Genomic DNA, 22539 nt, shown 5'->3' on the forward strand with positions numbered 1-22539 from the left:
GATGAGTTGGGCTGAAGAGCTCTCCGATCCTGCCTCTGCCGGTGGGCCAGGGGCATCGGGGATGGAGAGGGGACACGGGCTAGGGATATGGAGGGAGTCGCGCTGTCCCCTCGGAGGACAAGGTGCTGGGGATAAGCCAGGGGAAGGCAGCTCTCCTCCTCGAGCTTATCCAGAACAGCAGCTGGTTGAACATTCTACTGCTTATTAAGAGGTGCTCAAAACTCTGTTTCTAGCAAGCTTACTGAAGGTAAAAAGCTTTTCCAACTCCAAGTCAATTGTTAGAAATCCTAGGTATCTCCCCCCAAAGTGCTTAAACTGCTTTAAAACTGCAGCAAGAATATCCTGGACAAGGTGAAAAAATAAGAGTGGTATAAATGAGTAATTCAAAGAACTGCAGATACAAGGGTGTCATCATTACATCCACTAACAAATGGTTCCTTCTTCCGGCTAGTCAAGACTGTCATGAACATTCACACTACCTGTTGCTGTATCTGGATTTGAGAGAGTCGCTGTAGTTTGGCTGCATGGTCAGGAGCCGCTGAAAGCACAGAAATCCATTTTTATTTCACATAATGTAGGATTAGTCATCAAAAAAAAAAACAAAACCAAAACCATTACTTCTCCAAGGGCAAATCACAGCAAAATTCTGCTCAATGAATTCAAGTGCTTACACCACAAACACATTTTTTACACAATTAAAAAAAACCAACAAACAAAAAAGCCCACATAGCTACACTGTACGTTAAATAGGAAGTTTGTCTGCTAACTACTTGAGTTAAGGTGAGTTAACAGATGCTTGCACTGAGGGAGCGAACAATTAGATGAATGTTGAAGTAAACAGTAAGAGAAGTATCTCCACCTACACAAGGAACAGTGATGTTCTGAATATAAGACAGCTCACAAGCAGAACCCAGGAGAGGCACCAGAGCCTGGGGACTGCGCACAGTGCTCAGCCATAGTTTCGTACCCTCTCAGCCAAGCTGTTGCCTATAACCTCTTTACTAAACTACACCGTCACCTCCCTGACCCCTTGGCGCAGGGGCCACATTCCCACTCCAGGCGTGCTGCGTAACAGCTAAGACATTCAGCAGTGCTCTGTCAGACACTGCACACTTTCTAGCAGAGATCAGACATGGAACGTAAGAGCAGTGTGAGGGAGGAGCAGACATACCACTGTGTTTGTACCTACTCTACTCACACTAAGTTGTGTGCTTAGCTGTTCTCTCCTCAAGTCTGAGGCTCGGGAAAAAAATAAACAGCACAGGCAACAGCCTGGCATTTATAGCTCAGACACCTGGAGAAGAATAGGCATACCTTGGATACTGGCACTGTCTAAGACGGGCTCAAGGTTCTTCACCTGCTCCAGGAGGGCTACTCGGGAAGGAAGAGCCTGCTCCTCTGATCAGGGAGAGATAAGAAGGAATATTAGGAAATACAAGACAGTGCTTTGGCTTCTCACAAACACTGGTGAGTTAGCGAGTATGAATCTGTTTTCTGAAGCATTTACACCCAACACACCAGAGAACAGCTTGGCAAATATAGAAAACAAAACAAAACTCACAGCCAAAGCTAGAGTAAAGGCATGAAAGTCTCTGACTACAGACTTGGAAGTTCCCAAGTTATAGGAGCTCTTGAACAGGTCAGCTGTAGCCCCCACCTCAAAAAGAGACTTGTCCTACTCCAAGCTGATGACCAGCTGGAACTTACACTTGTATTCCAGCTCCCATTTTCCAGTTATCTACCTATACAAAAAAAGAGCTTGTTTATGATTTCATTCAGCCTTTTGTGATGCTCAAGTTACCACCAATAAGAATGTAGTCATAAGTCAGAAGTATCTCCACCAAAATTCATTCACAAACTATACCAAGACAAGGTTGAACCAAGTTATTTGGAGGTAAAGGTACTTAATATAAATTTAAATTTGGAGGCTAGCAGGTACTTAATATATATCCAAAATCCTTGGGCTTTTGTTACAGTCCTCAGAGTATTTTAAAAAAAAAAGGGTAAGGAAAACTGTTCAAGCTCCAGTTTTTCTTTTCAGCCTAGCGTTAATTTATGGTTAAATTGATCTATAGTTAGAAGATCAGAAGAGATAAAATGACAGCACGGATATGCGCAGGGGAGCACAATGGGTGACAGATCCTCATACAAATCACATTTTAGGTAGCTCTAAAGAGGTTTGCTTTTCCAGATCTTTCTAAACAAAAAAACTCACCGCAATCCAGCTTATGCAAAAGCTTCTGCAATGCTAAAAATCTGTTTCCTCTCATTTTAAGCCATACCTGCCAAGATGAACTGCAGCTTCATAGTGTCTGGAACAGCCATTCTGTCGATGTACTGCGGGTCTAGGTATTTTATTACATCTTCAACTAAAGCAAAAAATAGGTTTGAAGATATAAAGTAAGAAAGATGTTATCACTTTTACAAGTGGAATTCCCCACTGCACTACAACACACACGTTTGCTTTGTAAACACTGTACATTTGGGGTTATTTTTATTCAGATTCACAAATTTTTGCAGCACTTGAAAAGAGGTGACTTTGGAAAGCTGTGACCAAGAACTTATAAATGACTCAAGCCAAATAACTGCTTTGTTACAGACATCTCCATCACTTGCTTTTTCTTTGGCTAACAGTAACAATTAAATCTGCTTCTTCCTGCCCTCGATACAAAACCAGAGAACTCCCCCTCACTCTGGTCCCTAAAATTATTTACAAATATACTCTTACAGTGTTTTCACACCTAACACTCATCACAGCCTTGGACCACAGCAGCCCTCCTAGTGCTGCTCCCATGGTGCCAGGCCATGATTCTTGGCCATGAGGAAGTGCTGTGGGACAAACCAGAGCCCTCTGCTCACAGCTGATCTCCCTGGCTTAGAGAAGGGATCAGCAGTGCTGGGATGGCATCTCTACTGCTCCTACCACACACAAAAGGGAGAGATGGTCTGGTGAGTGTGGTTGCTCTCAACCCACAAGAAGCCTTTTCAGGAGCTCAAGCCCTAGAAGCCCTCCAGACATGTGTTTTGGGCACGGCTATGTAAAGCAAAGAGCAGGTTGGAGCAGCTTGTTCCCCACTTCCAGCAGCTCAGTGGAAGAATCACATTACATGCCAGATTCAAGTGACACACTGCAAGTTTAAATCCAAATCAGGCTTTCAAGTTTGGGGCACGTGTGAACTAGATAACAAAAAATTTATTTCATAAAATAAGTTAGTGATCTATGAAAGACCATTATAATTTTGGTGGTGTTAGAATCCCCACATCCAAAAATTAATCACAGAATTATTAAGGTTGAAAAGACCATTAAGGTCATCTAGTTCAACTGTCAATCCATCACCAGCACACCTACTAACCCACATCCCTCACTACCACATCTCCACATTGCCACATCTCTCTTGAACAACTTCAGGAACAGTGACTCCACCATTTCCCTGGGCAGCCCATTCCTAGACCTTACCACTCTTTCAGAGAAGTTTTTCCTAACATCTAACCTGAACTTTCCCAGCACAACTTGAGGCCATTATCTCTCATCCTATTGCTGGTTACCTGGGAGAAGATACTGATCCCTATCTTGCTGGAACCTCCTTTTAAGGAGTTGCAGAGAGTGATAAGGTTTCCTCTGAAGCTTCTATTCTCTAGACTAAACAATCCCAGCTCTCTCTGGTGATCCTCATAAGACTTGCATTCCAGAACCTTCACAGCTTCACTGGCCTTCTCTGGACAAGCTCCAGTGCCTCAGTGTCTTTCCTGTAGCGAGGGGCCCAAAAATGAACACAGTACTCAAGGTGTGGCCTCACCAGCACTGAGTACAGTGGAACAATCACTTCCCCAGTTCTGCTGAATACACTATTTTTGATACAAGGGAGGATGCTGCTGGCCTTCTTGGCCACCTGGGCACACTGCTGGTTCATGTTCAGCCAGCTGTCAACTATTATCCACAGATCCTTTTCCACCAGGCAGCTTTCCAGCCACTCTCCCTCAAAGCCTGTGGTGCTGCATGGGGCTGTCCTGAACAAAGTGCAGGACCCAGCACTTGGACTTCTTGAACTTCATCCCACTGGCCTCAGCCCAGTAATCCAGCCGGTGCAGATCCCTCTGCAAAGCCGTCCTATACTCAACACAGATCAACAATCCCTCCCATCTTGGTGCCATCTGCAAACTTACAGAGTGTACACTCAATCCTCTCCTCCAGATCATCAATACAGATATTAAGCAGACCAGCCCCAGTCTCGACCCCTGGGGAACACCATTCACGACCGCTCATCAGCTAAATTTAACTCCATTCACCACCATTTTCTGGGCCCAGCCATCCAGCCAGATTTTTACCCAGAAAAGGGCACATCTCTTCAAGCCACAGGCTGCCAGATTCTCCAGTAGAATACTGTGTGAGACACTGTCAAAGGCTTTGCTAAAGTCTGGGTAGACTACACCCATAGCCTTTCCCTCATCTACCAGGCAGGTTACCTGGTCATAGAAGGAGATCAGGTTAGTCAAGTATGTCCAGCCTTTCATGAACTGATGTTGGCTAGGCCTGATGTCCTGGTTATCCTGCACATGCTGTGTAATCACACTCAAAGACAATCTGCTCCATAACAGTCCTCTATACTGAGGCCAGTCTGACAGGCAGTTTCCCAGATGCTCCTTCTGATATTTCACGTAGATGGGTGCCACAAGTCTCCAGTGCTGTACAGATCCAAGGACATTTCAGTTTCTCATACTGTCTTGCTTGTCAGGGGGGCTCACAGGACACAAGTTGTTGGGAGGGAACAGAACCAGAACAACTGACCTTTTTATTATCAGCTTTGAGTTCTAGAGAACTGAAACACTACTTAACATAGAAAGCCACCCCACCACCTTTCCCTCCTAGCCTATCTCTTCTAAAGAACTTATAGCCCTCCATTGCAGCACTCCAGTTGCAAGAGCGAACATATCACGCTTCAGTGATAGTGACTATATCATAGTTCTTCTGCTGCACAATGGCTTCTAGCTCCTGCTTCTTGCCCATGCTGCATGCATTGATGTAGATGCACTTCAGCTGAGGTATTGCCCTCAGTCCTAGATTTGAAATGCTGCCCCTAGGCTTGTTTCTAGTGAGCCTGGTTTTGTCCCTTCACCCCTTCAAACCTAGTTTAAAGCCATCTCAATGAACTCCACCAACTGCTGGGCTAGAATACACCTTTGAGATAGGTGGATCTCATCTGTCACCAGCAGGCGTAGTGCTGAATAAACTGCCCCATGAAAAAAAAAAAAATCCACCAACAGAACCAGTCTCAGAGCCACATGTTAATCAGGTGAGTTTTCCTGTTCCTCTTGGTATTTTGCCCTATTACTGAAGGAATTGAGGAAAACACCACCTGAGTTCCCACCCCTTCAACTAACCATCCCAATGCCCTGAAGATGAGCAAACAGACACCCCACTCACTTCCTTGCATCTAGGCAAAACGTAACAAACCAGAACCCCAAAGGAGCCAGCTGAGCACCAAGGAGGGAATGTGGGCTCACAACATGCACCAACCACCCTTGCCACTGCCACCTTCCTGCACTGAACCCAGCATGGCAGCCCACTCACTTTTCTTAAACAGGATCTTGATTCTCTCCCTCTTGCCGGCGATGTTGCTCAGCGCCACCTGCACCTTGACGAGCTCATCGGCCACCTGCGGAGGGAACGGACCTGTCAGTCGCCAGCGGGCCGCGAGGCCCAGGGATGGGAGTGGGCTGGAGAGGGGCATCTGGGGGAAAATCCCCAACGGGCGGCTGGAGGGGGTGAGAACGGAACCCCGACCTTTGGCGGCTCACAGGCGCCGACACCCATGCGCTGCTCCAGCTCCTCCAGCCGCCACTGCAGCTGCTGCAAAGCCGCCATCTCTGCCGCCATCTTGCCGCCTCGCCGGAAGCTGCTCAGCTTCACTTCCGGCCCGCCCCGTCTGAGTTACGCCCCGTTGCCATGGCGGCGCGTTGCTAGGGGAGGCCGTTTCCGTGGCGACGGACATCGCCGGGCGGGCTGAGCTCGCGGGAGGGAGGGCTGCGGGCCTGCGCCGAGTCCCCCGGAGGCGACGGTGCGGTCGATGCTGATTTGCACTGCAGAGAGAGGTGTGCAGGCTTCGCGGCATCCGGGCGGTCGATGGATGCTTCATTCCGGCGCGGTCTTTCAGGCGAGAGGCACTCGGGTGTGTTAAAAGCAACAGAGCAATGGCGGGACCGCAGGATGCAGAGCCTTTGAAATCCAGGAGCTGCCTCGGGCTTTCCCCTAGGCCCTGGGCTGCCCGCATTCACCTTCCTCCCATCGACCACTGCGGTGAGGGGCTGATGAAGGCAGCAGCTGTCCCCAGCCCCACCTGCACTCACAGCCATAGGAACCCTTTGAAGGGCCGAGATGGATCCATGGCAGCAGAGCCACCACAGCCAGAGGATTCCCAGGCTGCAGAGGGAGAGGTTTGGGAGACCCCAGAACATCTCTGTCCCTCTCATGCTAAAAGCAGGGGGCTGGTTTTACACCTGGGACACCTGGGGTGGTTAATGCCAGGCCTGGCCTTTAGGTCAAAGCCATCTGCTAATAGGAAGTACTTCATCAACACTGATGGCAGCACCAGTGATGGCTGCAGTTTGAGAGCAAAGCTATGGCCTGAAAAAGCTTCGTCCTTCTACACGGCTGCTCTGAAAGCAGTGCCTCCTATTTTACTCTGTTGGCCTGCAATATCATAGGCTGATGTTGATGGTATGACAGTGGAGGCTGAACCTTCCCAACAATATCCTGTTACATTTTGTTGCCATGTGGCAGATGGCAGCAGAGGCAGAAGTCGGACAAAATGTTGTCTGACATGGGAGTGTGTATGAAGAAAAGATACGTCACTGAATTCCTTCCTGCAGAAACAATTGAGCCCACTGACACTCATCAGCACTTGCTGAACATTTATGGAGACCAAGCAGTGGATGTGAGGCGGTGGGTGTTGCATTTCAGCAGTGGTGACAGTGGCAGTGTGTCACCTCTACACATACAAACTGTTACGAGTGCAGAATGCAGACTCTTGTTCATTGCTGGTGAAGATGCATAGCTAATAGTGGTGGCTGTTTTGAAAAAACTGTGTTTTGTAGCTGAGAATTTGCACTATCACACAGCATTATTGTGCTCTTAGTATCTGTTGTAACTTCCTTAGAAATAAATAGAAGGTATTGGTTTTGGAGAAATATACATAGATGTGTTTCTGCAGGGAGCTTTATAGGGCCGCCAGGAAGGAGCTATAGGATGGCTCAGGGATCCAGCAACATTTGCAGCCCCTAAAACCTCCCTGCAGAAGCTGAGCAAAGTGCTTGGGTGGGGAGAGCAGGCTGAGACCCAGTGCACTGCCTTTCTTCCCAAGGATCGATAGCTGGGCTGTGGAACAAGCATATTCAGAGGGGAAGAGCTGCACTTTGTTCCACAAAGGCAACAATTAGAAACTGCCTTGTTAGCAGAAGTGGCTGGGGGCTGCAGCAGAGGCTGGAGGCTGTGAACACCATGCTGGCCTGCATTCAGAGAGGAACAGCTCTACTGCAGCCTGTGCCCAGCAGGATGGATAATGCCCATGAATGCCCAAACCCCTGCGCTAGATGGTTGCAGATAACCCACCCCAAAAATATGAGAAATTCAGGCTGTGGCTCAGGCACTGAGGTTTTGGGGTCAGAGGACAAGTCTGAAGCCACTGGCTGCCCACAGTCTTGCATGGTGCATGGTGAATCTCCCCCATTCCAACTCTTGGAGGCTGCCAGGAGGGCTCTTTCCCCATTCCCATCCCTCTCCCCATCTCCATCCCCATTCCTGTGTTGGCACAGTGGTGCCATGGCCACCTGCCTCCATCTTGCTGCTGAAGCTGGATCCAGTGCTCCTTCTGCTTTGCTGGATTGCCCCTGCACCCCTCCACCCCCTCCCTCCTGCTCAATTATGTTCCCTGTGGGATGCGGAAAGTGGCATCGATCAGGGCTGGTTACTCAGGTGACAGCAGCTGTGTCCCCGAGCCCCCCAGGGAGCATGACATTGCTCATCACCCCCTGAGCTGCGTAACAAGGGAGGATGCTGGCCCACCTGTACCCTCCTGGCCCCCTGGGGCCTTGGCGCTCGATGCGCTATGGCCAGTGCTGCTCAGCAGTGACCAGGGACACAAGACCCCAATTAAGGACGCATTGATCGTACTCCAGCCCCGCTTGGCAAGCTGTGCTGGGGTTGCAGGAGTTCTGTCAGGGCTGAGCTGTCTCACACCCTTGCAGTGCTGGCACCCAAACCCCAGCGCCCAGCACAAACTCCCTGGGTGCCCCTTGCACCCTGTGGCACATGCTGGCACATGGACACAGACATACGGACACATCCACTCATGCACTCATGACACTCGCACCTTCATACCCAGCGACTGGACTCGATGATCATTACGAGTCCCTTCCAACTCAGAATATTCTATGATTCTGTGCAGCCCGTCTGGCCACACTCATCCCGGGGGCAGCACTACCGCAGCCTGTTGGCTTCCTTGCACGGCCTCCGTGTCACCCACCCATGTCCTCCCCACAAGCCCTGCGCCCACCCCGCCCCCCGCTGCAGCACCATGGCCAGCGCCAGAGGCAGCCGGGCCCGTCCCACGGGGCCTGGGCGGTATCACAAGGACAAGCGTTTCCTCAGAGGATGATCTCACTGTCATCTTCGATGCAGGAGGTGCTATCCCCGTGGGCACCAAGGACATAGACTCACGGGTTCTAGGGGATTTGTTCCCATGGGTGCTGCTGGGGGCTCCTTATTAGAACCCTTGTGTCTGAGAGTTGGTGTCCCTGTGGGTGTTGGAGGCTTGTGCTCAGAACTGCCATCCAAGGGGGTGTCTTTGTACACACTTTCCCCTATGCACCCCATAACATACATGCTTGTGACCACCTATGCATGGACCTGTGCCTCCAGGCTGGCAGAGCAGTCCTGTCACCTCAGGGTGCAACCCTGCAGCAACTACCCAAGCAGCTTCCAACCATACCTGCACATGGCACAGGGATCTCCCGTCCATGGTTAGGCTGTGTGAGGCCTCGCAGCCTCCAGCCAGGCTGCATTTGGTGCCATCCTACTCTGCGCATGAGGAGGCATCAAGTTGTACTCCAGAACCCAAGGAGCAAGAACAGCCCAGGGGTGGAGGCAACAGCAACATGGGCTGCAAAGTCTCGGCCATCACAGCAGCCACCCCAAGGTAACTCAGGTGTACTGGACCCTGAGCTGTCCCCATCCCAACCGCCGACGCTTGTGGTAACGCCAGTGTCACCCCTGGCTCCAGCTTGGTTCAGTTCAGTTCCTTTAATAGACACACAGCCACGCTGCCGTGAGGGTGGCACAGGCAGCACCTAACCCCCACTGAGGTAGAGGCGAGCATTGCCTCGTGCTCATCTGCTTTGGCTCCCAAGGGTGTGGGGGGGTGCAGGAGACACTCCCTTGCCCCCTGCCCCGACGAGGTAGTTCAGGGCCCCCCATCTCCCTTCCCCCAGATGGGGACCCCAGCATCTGTGCCTTTGGTGGGAGGCACTGCTGAGCCGCCCTGCTCTGCCCCCAGCAAGCCCCTCCCAGTGCATTACTCCCACCCTCTGGCATTAAGTCCTACCCACAACCCCACCCAAATAGGCCCCACCCCCATTCTCAGCTCGCCCCCCCCCCACCAGTCCCACCAATATCCCCAATGTGTGCCTCCCAACGCAACCCCCCCCCCCAAGCTGGGGGCTTGAGGTGTCCCCAGCGCTGGGTGCCACTGCCCTCGGGTGACCCCGGGGGTGTCACAGGGTGGAGCAGTGTGGGGGGAGTGAGGGGGAGGGCCGCAGCAATTACTCTGAGTGTGCATGGGGGGTGTGTGGTGTGTATGGGGAATGTAAAGGGGACACAGCGTGCACCCAGGGGGTGAACAGGGGTAGCATAGGGGGTGTATTGGATATGTTGTGTGTGGGAGATGCAGGGTGTGTACTGCCAGCATGTGTAAGGAGCATGGTGTGCAAAAAGATGTGTATAAGGAATGTGGTGCGTCTGACAGCATTGCAAAGTGGAGGGGACAGTATACGCACCGAGGTGTGCATAGGGGCTGCAGTGTGTGCACTGAGGTGTGTAGGGCCTGCAGTGAGTGCATCGAGGTCACTACAGAGGATGCAGAGTGTGCACTGAGGTGTGTACAGGGGATGCAAAATGAGCATCAAGTTGTACGGTCTATAGCAGCTGAGGTATGTGTAGGGCCTGCAGTGAGTGTATTGAGGTAAGTATGGGGAATGCAGTGACTGCAACAAGGGGATGCAGTCTGCAGGGCACTGGGGTTCCAGGCCAACAGGAGCTGCATGGTGGTCACAGGAGGTGCATGTTTTGGGGGTCCACATGGGTGAGGGGTAGCTGCACACCTGTAGGTGAGGGATGAAAGGGCCCCCATGGCTGCTCGCTGCACTGTCACAGCCCCACAACACAACAAGAGGCTTCCCCAGGCCCATATGGGCGCATCCCTTCCCCACTGGGCACATCCTTGCCTCGTGTTTGGGACTGCAACTCTTTGAGGTGCACTGCCCCTAAGGCGCGGTGCCAGCGGGAGTGTGGCTGTGTGAGGGGGCTGGCGGCAGTGGGTTCAGGGTGGCCTCAGGGTTTGGCCCACTTTGGGTGCCCCCTCCACCAGGTGCCAGGGGGCCTGCAGGACGGCGGGCAAACAGGACACCTGGGGAGTGAGAGAAAAGGAGTTATGGGCAGGGAACAGCACCCCAGGGGGCAGTAGCTTCACATCACAATTAGTGCAATGCCTGTCCTCATGATCCCTTACACAGCTACCAGGGTGGCCAGGACCCTTTGGTTGGTGGCTGTGCACACTCACAAGCCCTGACCTCAGTGGTTTGTTAAGTATTTATGTGCAGAAAGAAAAGCTATCTGCTTTAATTGGGGTGTCTCAGCAGGGCAGACTCGGGCAGAGCAACCTGCTTAGCCAGCATGGGAACTGTATCATGGTGCAGGGGGGGGCTCCTGTGCCCCATAGTGTGCTGTCAGTGAGACAGGTGCTTGAGCATCCCCTCCTGGGCACCTGCACCCTCTTCACCACCCCGACATTGTCCTTTCTGCACCCTTCCAGTAGGGGACTCCAAACCCTATATCCCAAATCCCACAGTGAGGATGACCACAAGCATTATAGCTCCTCTCAGACCAACTCTGTCCATCCATCTGCACATCCCCCTCTTTGGGCATTCACTACCAGCCCCTGAAGGGTGACAGCTGCCAGCCTCACCACCCCCCTTCTCTGCCTGCTCCCTCCCTGCCACTTCGTTACAATGGATTTTATAGTAAAGACATCAGATTGAAGGAAGGACTTGCTGGCCAGGCAGTGGCTATAAGTTATTGGATTTCCTGGCCGCAATTACACAGGCCAAGCGGCCCTTCTATTTACCTGTGTAGACAACTCCATTTATTTCTATTGACATGTTGATACTGCTAATGCCGTTGGTGGACAGGTTCAATGCAGTCTCCTGTCTGTCATCTGGGGAAAGGAAATACCAATATAAGCACGAAGAGAAACAGAAGCTAGATGGAGCAGAAGGACTCCGTTCTGCCTGGGCATCCTTGCTCTGCCCCGATAGCCCCGGTGTGCCAGGGGATGGGGTGACCATTCTGGGAGCTGCAGTGCTACCTCGGTTGGAGACTTTGATGTTCATGGGGAACTGGGAGGCTACAGCCAGGAGGTTGTGCTGCAGGGCGTGCTGCATCAGCCGCTGCTGCTCCTCCACCGTTAGGGCCACCTTCTTCTCCGGAGGCTCGCCAGTCTCCAGCTTGTCCCGCAGCTGCTCCAGCACCGCTGCCTGTGAGGCTGCAGCCACTTGGGCTGCTGCAAGGTGGTGGCTGGACAGCCCCACTGGGATGGAGATGCGCCCAGGCACTGTGCCATCCTCTGCAACAACAGCAAGAGGTCAGCTGGACTCCCCCGCTCCACTCCATCGCAGCATCCACACCACAGGGTAGAGTGGGTACTGAGATGGAGAGCATCCCCACAGGTGGAGATGCACTCCTCACCCACCTTTCTTCACAGCGTGCACTTGGCTGATCTGGCCACAGCCATGGGTGGAGATGCTGAGGGCTGGCAAGGGCATTTTAGGGGAGCCCAGCAGGGCTGGGGTGCCAGTGGGAGAGTAGTTGAAGAGTGCGCTGCCAAATGTCTGCCGCCGCCCCTCCCGCCGGTTGCTGTCGATGGCAGCCTGAAGCTCCCCAGGTGAGCTGAGAGCCTGCTTCTCACATTCATAGGGGTACAGATACTTCATGTATCTGTGGGGAACAGAGCTGGCATCAACTTTCTGCTGAGCGGGGCCAGGCAGGGATGGAGCCCTCCTTCCCCTATGGGACACCCCATGCTCTCACTGTGTGCGGAGGGTGAAGGCAGCACTGGTGATGGAGGTAGGTAGGTTGAGGCCCTTGGTGATCTCACGCCAGATCTTCTTGTTGATGACCTCCACCAGGCCACCCTTGTCTGTCACCAGCCGGTACAATGTGTAGAGGTCCAGCACTTGCTTGGCCATGATGGGGATGCGGTTCACAGGCGTCCCTTCCGGTGAGCACAGAGGGAGAGAAAGAGAAAAGAGGCAGAAGATGAGCCTACACCCACCCTCTTGGGGACATGGCCCCTATGGGTACCAGCTCTCAGCACTGCAGCTCCTCCACAGCCCCTTACAACAGTCTCCCTGCAAAGCTCCTGCAGCTTCCTGTAGAGCACCTGCAAACTTCTCAGAGCATCCTAAGAGGCATCACCTTAGCACTGAGCCTTGCAGCATGAGTACCAGGGGTCTCTGCTCCCCATAGGGACACTCAGTTCACCAGGACTCTGAAAGCCCAGCTCAGATCAGCATGGTCCCCAAAGACATCAGGTCTGGCTACAACCATCTCTCTACTTTTCCAGGCCCCATGGTGCCCGGGGGCAGGCACCATGGCAGTGACTCGAGGCAGAGGAGGAATGAGCATCCTGTCCTGTCCCATCCTGTCCCATCCCATCCCATATTTATTCCCTGGCGGGCTGTGGGCAGTATTGGAAAGCCATCCATTCTGCTGGGGAGGCTGTCACGGCCGCGCTTTGCCCCTCAAACAAAGCCGTCACTCACCACCATCCTCCAGCATCCCTAATTTATGGCCCCGATATTGGCTTGGCTTCTTCGCATAAGCCTGAAAAATGAGCTCTTTTTATTCCTTTACAGAGTTCATTTAACTTTTTTTTTTTCCTTTGTGTTGTTTGCCAGGTTGGGAAGGGGGAGTTTTCACTCCTGGGAAAAAGGGAAAGATTGATCAGATATCTGCCCATGGTTCTTCATCAACCCTGACCAGCACAGCCCCATTTCCTGATCTTGGGGCTCCCCATCACCCCAGAAGCTATGAATGCATTTTTGGGGTCTCAGGATCCAATCAATGCCATCTAGACTTCTTCACCCCCCCCCCCAGCTAATGAAAGCAGATGCCATTAATCTCAGGGCTGTGCAGCACTGGCGGCCAGTGCCCATCCCACTGACAAAGGGACCTGTCTGTGTCCCTGCAGAGTGATGGCCCTGGTTCTGGCTGGGGTGCATGGCACAAAAGCCTAAGGAGGTGGTAGGGCCATTGTGCTGCTGCAATTAGTTCCCTGATTGATTAATGGTGCTGTGTTATCAGCAGGGCCCTCACTTTGTGAGGGGGCAAATGCAGGGGATGCACAGTCACCTCCTGGGGCTCACTGTCCCTTCCCAACCCACTGCCACCCTGGGGATGTCCCTCCTGTCTGGACACCCCTCAGTGCCCATGGGATGTGATTACTCACTCCCCGGACCCCAAAACACCCAGCACCCCGCAAGGGTCACCCTGAGATTCCCCCCACCCTGGGGAAGGGAGAGGAGTGGGACAGGGAAGCATCCAGCTCCCTCCCTCCTCCTTGCACCACCAGGCGCTCACTTAATTAGCCCCGGCCCCAATAGCAAGGGAGTTAATTAGCTCTGGAGAGAGAGATAATGAAGCTGCTGAGCGGCCCATGAATCTTGTGGCTGAGTGATGCTGGGGGGTGGAGGGGCAGAAGGGACAGTGCCAGTGCTCCCCTAGCTCCCTCCAGCCTGCCCCACAGATAAGGTCACCCAGTGACCATGAGGCAGCACCTAGACGTCCCTCTGCTTCCAGCCCCACAGCCCTGAAAAGAGTTTGTGGGGACTCAGCCCCACCAAGAGTTGGGTGCTGCTGCCCCACAGGTGGGCACCCACTCTCCCTGATGATCCCTAAGGCAGATCTGGGGGTAACTGCCCCTCTCTGCCCTGCACATGACTACCTCCAGGCTGTCCCTTCCCCCCCCCCGCCGCCTTCCCCCGTTAATTAGCTCAGCATTAACCTCTGCCTGGGGTTTACTGGCTATCGAGCGGCATGTTCATTAATCCACACACTGGCAAAAGGCTCTAATTAATACAGCCAGCCGCACGCCCGCGTTCGGCAACTTTTAATTGTTGCAGGCCTGGATGGTGAGGGCGAAGGTTAAAGCATTTATTGAGTCCCCGGGAGCTGGCTCGTCCCTGTGCCGATAGCAAAGATTTCCGATGGGCTGGGTGGGCTGCAAGGCTTTAACCCCTGGGCACCCGGTGCTGCTCCCACAGCCCTGGGGCAGTGCTCGTGTATGGTCATGATGACCCACAAACACTAACAGGGATCACTAATGGGCACCGCTAACAGGCCTTGCTAATGGGCATCCCTGCTGGGCATCACCAATGGATACTGGTAACAAGCATCATTAGTGGGCATCTCTTCTGGACACTGCCGGTGGGCACTGCTAATGAGTATTGTTAGTGGGCATCCCTGCTGGCCATCACTAATGGCTATAATTAATTGCTGTTTCTAATAGACATAGACCAAGAGCACTACTAACTGGCACCACTGCTGCACATTCCTGATGGTTGTTCTTGGGCATCAGCAATGGGCATCACCACCAGCCCACATCTGGGGGTCCCAGAGGAGCCCCTCTGGCTGGCAGCACCCCAAGACAAATTGTCCACTTTGGATATGGGAACAAATCTGTGGGCACGTGTGTGTGTAAATGTGCATGTACAGAAGGTGGTGTGCAAATCTAAAGGTGCGCACCAGGAGACGCAGGGTGTGCAGGCAGGGATGAGCTCATGTGACAGTGACACATGTGACTCTGTATGTGCTCAGCTAGCCCCAGAGGCTTGCAGAGACCTGCAGCAGCACAGTGCACGACTGCCTCACACCATGAGCGCCCCTTAGCCAGAGCACCCACCCAAGCCACCCACCTTTACCTCTCTTCTGCATGAAGCTGAAGAGGTCATCCAGGAACTCCTTGCGCTTTGGATCCTCATCCAGTTCATAGAGCTGGGGACAGGGGAGAGAGGGGTCAGTGCTGCCAGCACCAGACAGGGGTCAGCATGAAGGATGGGGACTCAATGGCATCACCCACTCCCCTGCAGCTCTCCATGCCAAGGGCTGCTGTGGGCTCCCCAACACCAACACCATCACCCTGCTCCCTCTGTGCCTCAGTTTCCCCACCCCAGAGTGCAGCAGGGCAGGATGCTCCCATGCCGTGCAGCTCTCCTGATTCCAGCACAGCGCTTTGGTGACCATGACAAATTGGAGCCCGCCAGATCGATGGCCCAGCAGTAAAAGTCAGAGCACATGAAGGAAAAATTAGCACCAATCGAAGGCGCTATAGACACCGATTCCTCCCAGTGAGCCCGGCAAGAATTTAAAGCCATTGAAAAGAAACAAAACTCAGCAGTCCAGAATGGATTTCCAAAACATATACAAAGAAATGCAAGCTGGAAAACAAAGTCAGGCACAAAATAGAGTCGTTTAAAGAACAATTGTGTAGGGAAAGGCCGTTAAAAACCAATAGAAAGGGAGCCCCCCCACCTCCACACAACACATAATTCATGGGCAGATAAAGGGAGTGCGGCTGTGCGGATGTGTCGGCAGCAGGGATGCAGAGATCTGCGGACTTGGGGACAGGGGGGCACAAGGACACAGGGATGCAGGGATGCAAGAACACGGGGACACAGAGGTGGGGTTGTGAAGAGACAGGGACTTGAGGAGAAGGGGATGCAGGGACATGAGGACATGGCGATGCAGAAATGTGCAGAAGTGAGGACATGAAATAAGGGTCTGCTCTGACATCCCGCAGAGCCCCAGGGGCCCTCATTTCCCTGCCTGGCCACCAGGCCACCCCTTCCATCCCTCCCAGTATGGGAAATCAGGACTAATCCCCCACAACAATCGCTGCTGCTAGTCCAGGGCAAAGCCACATCCTTCCCAGGGGTCACCCAGCAGAGGGGGTCTTGCTGGGCCCCTGCTGCCACATCCATCTCTGCTCCTGCAGCTCCCAAACAGGTGCTACCTCCCAGCACCGGGATCTGTCCTCCACCATTTATTAACCCCTCACCTTTTATCTATTGTGCAAAGACATGTTACATCAGGCCAGGAGCAAAGGTCGGCTTTGAAGTGGTGCAACAAAGAGGGGATACAGTGGGCATCCCACATGGTTTGGGGATGCTCAGGCTGGAGAGGGGATGGACACTGTGGTCTCCCCCTGCCTCTATGGGGACAGCCATCAGAACGGCAGACCACAGCCCCATACAAGCACAAACAACCTTGCACAGGTATGCAATACCCCGCATGACAGCACAGGCAACCCACACGGGTATGCAAAAATGTCACAAGTACAAGTCTCCACATGGGCATATACTACACCATATGGGCATATTCCACCCCAAATAGGCATGCATAACCCTGTACATCCATGCACAACCCTGTACATCCATGCACAACCCTATACGGGTGCAACTACTCCCTATTGGCAGGCATAACCCTGCACGTGCATGCACAGCCCTGCATGGCATGCACCCCAGGTGAGCACACACATTCCTAATGGGGATGTACACCCCAGATGGGGACATGGACCCCTGAGTGGGGACACTCCCCATGCACACCTCCAGCAGCTGTCAGCCTTGCTCAGGGGGAAATTGTGCAACACGAGCAGCGGCTCCTGCTTGCAGTGACCTATGAGCAAGGACCCTTTTAATCGTGTTTGTATTGATATAATTAGTAACTCATTTAACGCCATCGATGTAACTATATTCCTCTATAAACACAAGTATTAAACTGTCAAGCCTGGGGATCAATATCCCGCTGGTGCGCAGCTCTGCTCCACTCTACTGATCTCAGGACCCCATCTGTGAGGCTCTGACCCCCCTCCCCCCCAAAAAACCCCACAGCCCCCAATACCAGCCTAGCACAACTCTTGGGGTGTCCTTGTCCCAGACCCACTGCAAGTGCAGCTCTGGGCACCCTGCTCCCTGCTGGCACCCCATTGCCATGGCAACGTCCTTATTCCTTAAGGAATGGGGATAACGGGGCTGCTCCAGGTTAAAGGGCAGCAGGTCGAACATGGCTTATTAAAGGGATGTGAATAGACCTCGTGCCTCCCCTGCCACTTCACCACGATTAAATAACATGGTTAGTACACTTCCTCATCCCAGACATGCCTCTTCCTGATCTGGATGCTGTAGGGACAGAGCAGAGCCCATGGTCCAGCCCATCCTGCAGAAGAGGGAAGCAGGGAGGTGGCACAGCCCCTTCATCCCCACTGTGCTGCCAAGGGAAGCACTCGCAGTGGGACCCCTGCTCAGCTGCCACTTCCCACTGGCAGCCAGGGCTCAGATCAACCACCAGGATTTAATCCACTTAATATGGGCTGCATCGATCCCGAATCCTGCTTGGCTTCTCCCCTGCCTCGCACCCCCCCAGCCCTCAGACGCTTAACATGCACCACATTGATTAGCCACCCTGCTAATTTCTCCATCTGTCCACTGTTCACACACGGATCACAGAAGATGCTCTTCCTGCACCCACCCTCCACCCTGGCATGCTGCAGGTGGTCATTTGGGGACCTCGGTCTCCTTTGGGAACCATGGAGCCCTGTGGAGCATCACTGCACTATGGTCTCGCTGCACAGCCGGGAACCATGTACCTGGTACCTATTGTGTGCCAATGGGGTGGGGGAGCCACCGGTGCCTCAGTTTACCCACGGGATACAAGCCAGGGACTCAGGGGCTCCGTGCCCCCCTTATGGGGTCCCCCCCCATCCCATCCCATTGCTGGGAGCAGCTCGCTCCCCGCCGGGCACCATCCACCCCTGACCTTGCAGGCGCCTGGCCCCGCGCCGTTAATAAGTTAATGGTTATGGGACAGCACTGCCCGGACGCTGGCTGCATCCAAAAGCACTGCTGGCTGCTGGGGGGTTGTGTCCCAATCCTGCAGCCCTCACCAGGGCCGCGCTGACCCCAGTGTCCCCACCTTCATCATTGTCCCATTAGCACAGCCAAGACACCCCCCTGGACACTGGAGCTCCTCAGCCTGCTCCAACTGCCCCCCTTCAAACCATTCACTGTGCTTAATATTTAACGGGGCTTTACAGAGCAACAGGTTTAATCAGCGCTGATAGCGCGGCAGATCCGGCAGGCCATTAAAACCCCCTCCCCGCCGCCACTGTTGGTCCTGGGGGAGCTGCCTGCTGCAAACATTAACCTGGCTCAGGGCAAGGTGAGGGATGTTTGCTCATGGCACTGGCCTTGGGATGGCAGCCCCCTGCCCAGAGGAGATGGGGGCTCACGGGGTCCCCAGCCACCTCCCCAGCCCATTTAGCAGGAGGGGAAACTGAGGCACAGAGCACCAGAATGGCTCACCAGGGTGTGCATGCGGAGGAAGTGTGATGCGCGATGCCATCCTGGCACCGTCCCCATATCCCAGTCCTGGAGACTCTGGACATAGGATACTGCTGTGCTCACTGTAGGGAACCTGCTTTAGCAGGGAGTTGGACTCAATGATCTCTGGAAGTCCCTTCCAACCCCTACAATTCTGAGACTCTGTGACACTGCAGGACAGAGCAACCCCAGCAGTGCCCCGTGCCCCTGTGAACAGCACTGAGCACACCCATGTGTCCCTTGGTGCTCTCCATCCATGCACATTCACCCCCAGTGCACACGCTACACGTTTGCCCAGCCCCCTCCTGCTCACACTCCCTCACACACTCTGTGCACACACACCCTGTGCACACTCACACACCCTTTATACACATTCTCCCTGTGTACACTCACACCCCCACTATCCTGCAGTCCCCCGTGTGCACTCACCCCACACACACCTGTACCTGCTCCCACACCCCCACGTGGCTGCACACCCCCGTAGGGCCAGACCCCACCTCTCCGGGGCTGTATGCTCCCTCACTGCAGCAGCCCTGCTTCCATCATTAACATAATTAATGGATTAGCGGAAGTTAAAGCTGGGGAGGGGGTGCACCCCGCAAACCCACCACTCTCATCTGATTGCTGTGCACACAGCCAGGGCAGAGACCGGAGGGCCAGCCCCATTTCAGCCTTTTCTCCTTTCCCTGAGCCTGGGGACGTGGCTATCCCCATCTCCCCGAACGCTTGTCCCCAGCTCCCACGCTGCCCGCACTGCTGGCACCTTTCTTCTCACACCCTTGATTAGTTTTTACACCTCCTCCTCGGAGCCCCGACACAGAGCCCCAGGGAGCTGTGGTCTGGGAGCTGGGGCTGCGGTGGCCAAGGGGGTTCCCGGCACCCCCAGACCGCACCGGGGCCGGGGTTGCATCCCCTCGAGCTCCTGGGCTCCATGGGATGGGACAGGGGTTGAGCCCCGGCACTCAGCCCCACTCACCTCGCAGCCCCTTCGCCGCAGGTGGTCCCGTCCCCGCGTTTGCGGTTGAGAAACCGCAGGCAGCCGCGGCGAGGAGCGGACTCTGCGCCCTTGTGCCGCGGTGTAATCAGAGAGCCTCTAATTTAGATCCAGAGCCCTCGGGGCTGCTCTGCACCTGGGTGGGAGATGTGCCGGGAGGAGGGATGGGACAGGGCGAGAGCCCCTTCCTCGCAGGGGTCTCTGCAACCGTCCCAGACATCCGGGAGACCTCTGGGATCTTGGTTCGTTACCGAGCGGACACGAACGACTGCGGGGCTGATGCAAGGGGCAGGGGCAGGGGTCTCCCGACCTGCCGGTGTCACAGCAAAGGTCCCACTGCGCCCTCAAACTGCGGGCGCCCCAAACCACTTCTTCTGCGTGGGTTGCCCGAGCGAAGCACTCGTTTCGCCCATTAATCCTCACAAATCCCCTCCTCTGCCCCTTCCTCCCGGCCCCGAGCGGGGAACCTGTTCTCCAGGTCAGATACAACCTCGGAGGGACACGTCTCCTCCTGGACAATGACAGAGGAGGGCCAGCCACACCGCAGCCCCCGGGGCACCGCGCCCTGCCCCAAACTACAAAGCTCCTTTCCTCTCTTTCCCTCTCATCCCATCTGAGCCACCCGCTGGCAGTAAGTCCCTTCGTTCCTATGCACCGGGGGGCACTGGAGGTAAGAGACGCTCTTCTGTCCCCAGGGCTGGATGGGACAAGACAAGCCACCAGCTGGGAAACCCACAAGCGGCAGCGACTCGTCTCCTTAGGGCTGGGGAGGAAGAGGGGAGGAAGCCAGCGAGCAACCAGCTCCCACCCGGGAGTTACCACCCCGCCCCGATGTCCTCTGTGATCTGTCCCCCCGTATTTACACCGCGATCTGCAGCCGCTCTAACGAGGGGAAGGGCGCGGGGCTGAAGGAAGAGAGAAATGCCTGGGATGCTTTCCCTCTGCAAAGCCTCTCCGGGGCCGGGAGCGAGGGAGGAGCCGCGTCCCACCTCCCGCCTGACCCCGGGAACCGGACAGTCAGCCTTTTTCAGCGCAGCGGGCTGTAACGTAACACTTCTCCGCCGAGCTATTCGACCTATGCAGCGCACCCACCCCGGAGGTGGCCCTGTGCGTGTACCGGGGACCGGAACCATACTGCACTGTGCAATATATGAACAGAAAGTCCGGTCCCTGCAGCCATCCCCATCCCCTCCTGGCTGGGGATGTCCCTAAGTCTCCAAGCACTGGACATAAGGAACGTCTAGCTGTCCCCCAAGCAGCACCATCACTAAAAGCCACAGAGCCTTGCACAGGCATATCTCAGTCTGCTCTTGTTCCTTTGTGCACCACCCCTGCCACGAGCATCACCACGACCCCAGTGAGTTCACAGGATGTGCAAACCCGAGACGGAGCTTTGCAACCCACACTCGCATCCCTGCTGCAGCCTCATACAAAGTGGGTCTAGTACAACCCAACGGGAGGGGGGTCATGCAGGTGGGCATGGTATTAAACACAGAGATCCTTTCTCCACCCCAGAGCCCCACGGGCCCTATGATCTCCCCAGATCCCCACAGAAAAAGTCGTAGATGGGCAGAGGGACATGCCAGATTCTGGGCACCTCGCTGTCCCCCTGGGCACAATCCCAACCCCATGGGGCAGCAGAAGGAGCTGGGACTGCCCAAGCACAGTGGAGCTAGAGGAGGATGCAGGGAACTGGGGGAAAGGCAGAGGGGACACCAAGGAGGTGAGGGGCATCAGGGTGGAGCAGGCTGGGTCTTGGTAGTAGGGGATGGGGGAACAGGAGGAGTCCGTTTGGGATGCAACAAAGTGTAGGGTGCTGGGAAATGGGGAGTCCAAGAAGATACTTGTCAGAGCGAGACAAGGTGCAGGGATGGGAGGTGTGGAACATTCATGAGGTGCCCACCTTGGGAGGGATGGTGATTTGGGACAGGGGTGCTGGGGTGCACTAGCTGTACTTGTCCAGGATGCAGTTTGTGGGCAAAGGAAGGGGACTCGGGGAGGGTCCCATTTAGGGTGGCATGAAGATCATATTTGGGGGCAATAGGGGATATGGGAAACGCCTCCTTGGGGTACAACCGGGATGGGACTTGGGGGCAGCAGGGAGGCTGGAGACGGGCTCTGTGGACGGGGAGAAAGGAGTATAAGCGATACCTATTTGGGGATGGCTGGAATCAGAGTTAAGGCGTAGTAGGGGGACACTGGGGATCAGCCTGGGGCTGCTGGTGCCTGCGCAGCAGACGCTTCCTACCTGCTTGAACTGCTCCTCGTAGGTCCACTCGTGGTGCGGGGGGGGCGGCGGCTCGCAGGGCTCCCCTTCCTCCTCCTCCTCCTCCTCATCCTCTTCCTCTTCCTCCTCCCCCGCAGCGGCGGGCAGCGGGCGTGGGCCAGGGGTCGGGCGGCGGCGGGGGGTGGCGGGTGGCGGAGCGGGGCCGGGAACAGGAGCGGCTTCGAGCGGTGGTCGTCGGGGTGCGCCGTCGGGGCCGCGGGCCAGGCGGGCCGCCTGCTGCCGCTGCAGGCTCTCCATCACCGCCGCCAGGCGCAGCCCCCCAGCCGTCCCGGGCCCCCGCGGCGGGGCGGCCGGCTGCGGGCACAGGGCACGGCCTCAGCACCGCCACCGGAGGAGGAGAAAGAGGAGGAGGAAACACCCCCGCTCTCTTCGCCCCCACCCGACCGGGGGCCCTGCCCCGAAGTTGCCCGCACCCGCTTTCGGGGTTGGGGGTGGGGGGGGGTTGGGGGGCACCTCATCCCCACGTCCCGGTAACCCTCGGGACCCCGCATCCGAATGGGGACCCCCGTTCCTGCCTCGCAGTCCCGAAAAGACCCCGCTCCCACCGGGGAACCCC

At 55.1% G+C, this 22539-nt stretch overlaps 2 protein-coding genes across 2 annotated transcripts; both read right to left on the reverse strand.

The window, feature by feature from the left end:
- Nucleotides 480-5935, reverse strand: DCTN3 (dynactin subunit 3; the record flags this gene model as incomplete). The annotated part of the gene is given in 5 exon segments (XM_021381335.1): nucleotides 480-538; nucleotides 1315-1398; nucleotides 2283-2369; nucleotides 5570-5654; nucleotides 5783-5935. Coding segments are annotated over 5 exon segments (408 nt in total), but the record flags the coding sequence as incomplete, so codon positions are not given.
- Nucleotides 8795-22220, reverse strand: ARID3C (AT-rich interaction domain 3C). Its single transcript, XM_021381627.1, has 7 exons — nucleotides 21945-22220; nucleotides 15247-15319; nucleotides 12356-12539; nucleotides 12018-12262; nucleotides 11634-11891; nucleotides 11394-11483; nucleotides 8795-10676 (listed from the first exon to the last, which is right to left on the reverse strand). The coding sequence occupies exons 1-7, from the start codon at nucleotides 22218-22220 to the stop codon at nucleotides 10534-10536; spliced, it is 1269 nt and encodes a 422-aa protein (XP_021237302.1). The 3' UTR covers nucleotides 8795-10533.

This window comes from Numida meleagris, chromosome Z, assembly GCF_002078875.1.
Source record: "Numida meleagris isolate 19003 breed g44 Domestic line chromosome Z, NumMel1.0, whole genome shotgun sequence".
Taxonomy (NCBI): domain Eukaryota; kingdom Metazoa; phylum Chordata; class Aves; order Galliformes; family Numididae; genus Numida; species Numida meleagris.

Coding starts and splice junctions, on each gene's coding strand:
- ARID3C (XM_021381627.1), bottom strand. CDS start 22,220: ATGGAGAGCCTGCAGCGGCAGCAGGCGGCCCGCCTGGCCCGCGGCCCC. Junction 12,540..15,246: donor CAGCTTCATGCAGAAGAGAG/GTAAAGGTGGGT, acceptor GCTCACCGGAAG/GGACGCCTGTGAACCGCATC. Junction 10,677..11,393: donor AAATGGAGTTGTCTACACAG/GTAAATAGAAGG, acceptor CTCACTCCCCAG/GTGTCCTGTTTGCCCGCCGT.